Source organism: Neltuma alba, unplaced genomic scaffold, assembly GCF_004799145.2.
Source record: "Neltuma alba isolate B1F8T4 unplaced genomic scaffold, ASM479914v2 tig00011184_pilon, whole genome shotgun sequence".
NCBI classification, from domain to species: domain Eukaryota; kingdom Viridiplantae; phylum Streptophyta; class Magnoliopsida; order Fabales; family Fabaceae; genus Neltuma; species Neltuma alba.
The window spans coordinates 138,024-145,336 of NW_021635910.1; the positions used below are offsets into that span (position 1 = coordinate 138,024).

Below are 7,313 nucleotides of genomic sequence, written 5' to 3' on the forward strand. Positions count from 1 at the left end.
CTTCATAAGCGCAGCTAAAAAGTCATAAAGTTTCCAACTTTTGCTGTATCAAATAGTAGGCTTGAAGGTTCATTTATGAGTTTCTTGACATTTTCCTTTGAGCCTGCACCCTCGAGAATTTCTTGCCACAAGAGACGAACGACTTCAAGGGCAACACTATGCTTTGTACCTGGGATACAATTTGATGAATTGAATATGCCAAGTTAGAAGTTAGGCAATACTATGTGCATACTGGGGGAAAGAAGCACTGATAGGTCACACGTTAAGACCAATTTTTTATTCTTCCAAACAAGTAGTTACAAGGCTAATTAATTTAATTACCTAATCTTGTGGGTTGAATTTGATGTTCTGGGCTATAACTTCCCCAATCTGCTATCCGAGCCACGTAATGTAAACCTGTCATATCATCTTCATCTGCTGCAAATGCTAGTGCGGGCCTTTTTCTCAACATTTCCAGTGCTAAACCTACATATGAAAATATGCAAGAAGCAGTCAAGAAAGGCAAATAAAAATCTAAAATTAGATGGTGTTTTCTGACAGTTCAATATGAAACATAAAGCTGCATACCAAGTTCAAATACTACATAGAAAATATAAATTTTTTCTTTGAATATGTATTGAATACTTGTCTGTGCCCTACTGCACTTTTAATAATTAAGTGTATTCAATCGTGCTTTATATGCAGCATACACTTACCATAAATACCAGGTTCGATGCAAGTGAGGAATAACTTCTTCCACTCTCCTTCCTCAAAACTTTCATCAACAGTGGAAGAGTATAGATGGTCTGTCAAATCAGCTCTTCCTTGTAATGTAGCAAAAAGAATAGGAGTGAAACCTTTTCGACTTCTTATTTTTGGTAAGTATGGATTCTTTTTTAACATAAAGTCAACAATCTCCAGGTTTCCTGTAATAGTAGCAAAGGTGAAGGTAGTGCTTCCCATTTCGTCTTGGAAATCCAAGTCTATGTTGTTCTGACTCATCATGTTCACAAGCTCCTTCACAAACTGCAAATGGCCTGCTCCTGTTGCTACATGAAGTACTGTTGCCCATCCTTCTGCTATGGCAGCACTTAGAAGTGTTCTATTTTGGTCTAATATGGGCTTAGCTTTTTCCCAATTGCCTTCAGATGCATGCTTGTGAAGACGCACACATAAGTCGAAGTACGTCATTCTGGCCTCCGCCGAAACAATGGTGTGATTTCATTGTGAAGTTCTCATATCAATTTTTTGGGATGTGATTAATTTATGGGAAGCAGCAATTAACAGCAAGAATACTTCCAAACAAGAAGGTTAAAAATAAAAGTGAAAAGAAATTATGATTGTAGAGATGCGATGTGTGTTTTTATATCATTTTCAAGTCATTTATACGAATACATAGATGTAAAATGGAACATAAACTTTATCTTAATATGAAAGGATATTTGATGATACTTAGCGTTGTAGGAAAATCATGAGGAACCACAAATAACCGAGGACATTAGTGTTTTACCTGACATTGGAAAGAATGGAGAGATAATAGTTAATTATATGTACCTTGTAAAAGGTCAAGGGAAGTCTCCTAAACTCAGCTGATTCAACCCTCCGTAGTAGGGAGTTACGAGGTACTTCAGGAGGATCCGCTATATCACCATTTAATGATCCATTACCTGCAAATTTATACACATTAATTAATACTTCACTATATTCAGTATCAACATGAGTTTTCTATACTTTTTTTTTTTTTTTTGAAAAAAGAGCACTTATTCCTGCTGACAAAAGGCTCTGTTTGGTACCACGGTGGAAAAGTAACTTATAAGTAGGATAAGTTAGTTTGCACATTTGGGAGCTGTTTGGTTGAGTTTTTAGCCAATCTGATTTATAAGTTAAAAGCTACCTTTTTAAGCATAATTATAAAAGCACTTCAAACTTATTTATGACTAATGCAAAAGTAGTCTTTTAGAATCAAAAGACATTTTTGCCTTTATGTTTATGTTGTTCTTATGCTTCTTTCTACATATTCATTGTGCTTCCTACTTAGTTTTTAATTATTTATTTTTAATACTCTCTTTAGTGAACATAATTTTTAACATAGTTTCTATACTATTTTTAATTTTTAATATTATTTTTTAATCTATATTTGCATAAATTGCATGGAATATATCATCCAATTAATTATTTGGTTCAAAAATTTTGACATTATTATGATTTCTAATTTAAATATATTTTATTCATTAAATATAACTTCTTTCAATTATAATGATTTAACATTATTATATTTTGTAAATTCAAATTTTTATAATCATCTTCATTATTTGATAAAAGTTATACCCATTTTAGTCATTCTACAAATTAAACTTACTTATCCAATCATAATCCAAACGACTTTTCTACTTTACAAACCAACTTTTTTAAAAACAAATCCAAATATAAATCACATTAGCCATTCTAACTTTTATCCAGGCTCACTTTTCTAATCCAAACAGACCCAAAAACAGCGATAATAATATTTACACACACACATATATACTTTGATAATACGTATACCCATCCATATAGGCTCCTTCGGGTCCCAAATGTATAGTCCATTTCTAAATGTAAGGACTCATTCCCTCTAATCTTCTACATTAAATTTTCATTCCCATAATATATTTTGGGTCTTTTTATCTTTACGCATTAAATTTTAATAATTAAATGATATTTCTTTTGAAAAATTATTATAAGTTAACTTTCTACATGCCGATTACAAGGGGGGGAAAAAACAACTTACCTACTTTTCTTTTTAAAATTTATGAATAAGTTAAAAGGCCTTATATTTAGGGTTAAAGGGAGTAGATTATTTGGTCAATTTTATATTTATGAATGATAATAATTAAATCTATCTATTACTATTATAAGGGAGGGGTCTCCGCAAGGTCATCCAGAAATGCGACAAGTGGCACAACAAGGAAGAAGATAAATACGTTAATTTTTTAATTGTTTCTTAAATAATTTATCCTCTCTTTTGCAATTTAATAAATCATATTATATTTGTTTGCTACCCTCCCATTTCAGTTTTCCCACGTTTTTTTTTTCAGAAATATTTCAATTTACCTAATTTTTTATTCATTTTTTAAATAATTTATGAATTTTAATTTTTAGCTTGACTTATCCGAAATTTGTGGCTGATGGGCAGTTTAAAATAAACCGTATAGACTCTAAATAAATGCACCAATTTTTTAATCATTTTGAAATAAAGAGTCATCTCTTTTACTAATTAATAAATCATTTAATAATTGTTTTATTATTGCATATATTGGTTTCCCCACGTTTAAGATCATGCAATATGGAACGTGGGTTGATTATTTCATTGTAAGTAATATTTGTAAATATTGGTTGGCCCACGTCCTCTTTTACTAATTAATAAATCATTTAATAATTGTTTTATTATTGGATATATTGGTTGCCCCACGTTTAAGATCATGCAATATACGTGGGTAGATTATTTCATTATAAGTAGTTTTTGTATATATTGGTTGGCCCACGTTCTCTTTTACTAATTAATTACTAATTAATAAATCATTTAATAATTGTTTTATCCTCTCTTTTGCAATTTAATAAATCATATTATATTTGCTTGCTACCCTCCCATTTCAGTTTTCCCACTTTTTTTTTCCAGAAATATTTCAATTTGCCTAATTTTTTATTCATTTTTTAAATAATGTATGAATTTTAATTTTTAGCTTGACTTATCCGAAATTTGTGGCTGATGGGCAGTTTAAAATAAACCGTGGATAGATTATTTCATTATAAGTAATTTTTGGATATATCGGTTGGCCCACGTTTAGGATCATGCAATATATAATAGTAATAGAAAAAATAATGAATTTTTCGCTATATAAAGAGCAAGAGACTATGGATTTATTCCAATTAGCAAATTCCTCCTGTTGTTATCGAACCATCAGTGTTCTCCAGGTGTTCACATGGCTCCTGCATTTGATTCAGTTCGTGCTATTAACCCATGCAGACAAAATTGGAAAATCAAAGTTCGTGTGGTTCGATTATAGACTATGCCCGGATGCTACTCTCATGAAGAGATATCATCCCTGGAAATGATTCTCAAGGATGAGGATGTAAGTGTTTTACTGAATAATTTAGGCATCTTACTTCTTATGTTCTAAGAGTTATTTTCTTACAGGGTGACAACATCCATGCTACAGTTAAGACTGCCTTCCTTCGACGACATCGCAAGAGTTTTGAAGAGGGAAAAATATATTTGGTGTCGTATTTTTATGTGTCTCCCAATACAGGCTCATACCGAACCACTGATCATCCCTACCGAGCAAACTTTATTTTTTCCACTTCTGTTCAACCATATGCAGATGATGGCAAAATAAACAACTTTGGTTTTGCATTCCGTTCATTCTTTGAAATATTATCCAATCAGTTTGATGATCGATATCTAATTGGTAGGCTGTTATATAAGTGTTGGATATGTGATTATTATGTTAAAATTATTTGTGGTGGCTAACTCTATATTTTCTCTTGTAGATGTCATCGGGTTACTAACTGGAGTGGGAGAAAAAGAAGAATGCAATGTCAACGGACGCACACAGTTTAGGCTTGATGTAGAGTTAATGGATGAAGGGTACACTCTTATTCTGAGTTTGTTTCTCCCAGTTTAACCAAGTCAATGATTAAAAACTTGGGTTTAGAGTGGAATTTTTTCTTTTTGTTTATTTCATTTTGACGGGAAGGAAAAACTAGAGTGTACATTGTGGAGAGATTTTACTAATGAAGTTCTGCAGCATGTGTCTCATGTCCATACTGGTTCTACCATCATCATCATTCAACTGTGCAAAGTTAGGGAGTTTAAAAGTCTGATACTATTTATTTGACACTATAGTTACATTGGGTTCCTTTAAACAATAATAAATCTAATTTTGTTCCATGTAATGGCATGGCAGGAAGGAAAAAAGTCTCCAATTCCATGTACTCTTCCCGTCTCTTGATTCATCCTACAATACAAGAAGTTCAGGAGTTTGTGCAGAAGTATGCAATTACATTGGTTTGAGTATAATAGAGTCTACATTTATTCCAAGTTTTATTGTATATGATAGCATTTATCTTTTTTTTAATAAATATTTTTCACAGATTGAAAAGTGCTGGGATTTAGTTGGGCCAAATACCTGCTCGAATTGCTCCACAAATTGTAGTATCTGTGGCCGACGATCTACTGGCTTTGGATGATTGAAGAAAAATAGTGGATTTACGATCTGGACCAATAGTGCGTAGCTAGCATAATGCATTGTTTTCTACTTCGTTTGTTTGTATTTTTGTCAATCTTACTATTCTTATCTTAATACTGTATATATTTTTTGTGTTATTATTACAGGAATGTATAGTGGTTACTATGGCGGATATTGTAGATGTGAGATCTGATCGTGGATGGATGTACACATCATGCAAACAGTGTAGCAAGAAAGTGGTTCCAGATGGAGAAGGTTTCTTTTGCGAAAAGTGCCAAGCTATAGTAAAAGCTGTTATTCCCAGGTAATGTTAATGTGATATATCTCTTTCGGTGGTCACAATTTTCATACAAAAATATGTATTATTTTATACAATACTGATATTTTATTAGCAGGTTCATGATGGACTGTGAGATACTGGATGACACTGGATCATGTCGTGTTTTAATTTTTGACCGAGAATTATTCAAACTGCTTGGGTGTTCAGCAGCAGAGTTGAAGGCACGTCAAACTAATCAGGTTGTTAAACAGCAAGCATACAAATTGTTTTGTGTCATGCATGTTTTTAATCCTGTGCCGTTTACATTTTCTAACCACTCATCAATTATTTATCCAGGATGACTCCGATGAAGGTATATTGTCATATATTCTTGAGCAGATATCTTGGAAGAGGTATTTGTTCAAGATACGTATTCCAGGAGATTATGTCAATGGGAATTCCAATGTGTGTGTAGCTACTCGGTTGACAAATGATAAAGCCATAATGCAGTCTTTCTTGAACACATCTTATGAAGACATTGCATCAGAGGGTTGTACTTCCGTTGGTCTCACAGAAGAAAAGGTATAGCTATTTCATTTTCTATTATATCATTTTATTTATGTTTTGGATGCATTACACAAATATATACATATGTTTCTACACATCTAAATCTTTACATTTACGCAGAACACTGAGCAGTGCCTGATAGAATCATCAGACGGTGCAAGTTCTTCTGCTAATCAAACTGTGCATGCAAATTTCTCTGAATTATCAAAATTTGACTCAACCTCTACACACCAAGTGGCAAATACAATAGGCCCAGGTTTCGAAGCAATGAAGTCCATAGTAGAATCTAAAGTTGCAATTGTAAACACTGCCAATGTTGAGAAGGCAAACCCCTTTGGTGATCTCCCATCAGCTAATTGTCAAGTTGAGGTAGAGAGTAGCAAGCACAGTGCTGGTTTCATGGAAATCCCTTCTACTACGTCTGGACATAATGGTGCGAAGAACGGTACTAAAAATATGTTAAATCATCCACTTGGTGGAAATCTTGAAGCTGATGAGAATAATACATCATTTGCAAGACGCCGCAGAGCAAAACGCAAACAAATCCAGGAAGAATAGGCTTGAGTTGATGATTTCAAACTTTCTGTCATGTTGTTCATGTCATTTCTAGCTCTTATGCCTAATCTGGTGCTTTTAATATGCTTTTAGGTTATGTATTTATTTCCAGTTGTTATGTGTGTTGGTCTTTTGCTTAGAGACAATTATGCTTTTTATAATGGTCAAACAATTTTGTTGGTTTCATTTCATACTTATCTATTTTGTAAGTGTTTTTTATATTTCATCCTAGAACCATTAAGAAAAATATGATCAATATTTCGTCTATTTTATTATTCATGCAATATTTTACATAATTTTTTTTACCTACTTGTCATTATAAATAACATATGAAATAATGATGTGACCTCTGCTTTTTTTTTCCCTTTGGTCTATTGAGATGCTTATACAGACTTAAAAAAAATAAAATTTAAACTGTTAATAAAAATTTAATGCTTATAGCTAGGATGCATGGCATATGTATTTATTTGTATTACCCACTTGTAGGACTTCCTTTTTTCTTTTTTTTCCTGTTTGGAGCAATGATCCACTTGTGTAGCAGTGGATTTAAAAATAGCTAGATATATCCATATCTTACACACCATGTTCTTTCTAGACCCACTAACAAGTTAATAAATTTCGACTTAATGCAGGGTGTTTGAGACAACAGTGTCAAAAAAAAGCAAGAGAGAGAGAGAGAGAGAGAGAGAGAAAATCCAAACTTGTTTTTCATATGATAGATACTATAG

General features: G+C 32.5%; 1 protein-coding gene across 1 annotated transcript; it reads left to right on the plus strand.

Annotated features, from left to right (window-relative positions):
• Nucleotides 1-4,025: 4,025 nt before the first annotated feature.
• On the plus strand, nucleotides 4,026-6,588 carry LOC114762064 (uncharacterized). Its single transcript, XM_028951515.1, has 5 exons — nucleotides 4,026-4,088; nucleotides 5,351-5,508; nucleotides 5,600-5,723; nucleotides 5,821-6,045; nucleotides 6,151-6,588. The coding sequence occupies exons 1-5, from the start codon at nucleotides 4,026-4,028 to the stop codon at nucleotides 6,586-6,588; spliced, it is 1,008 nt and encodes a 335-aa protein (XP_028807348.1).
• Nucleotides 6,589-7,313: the final 725 nt, after the last annotated feature.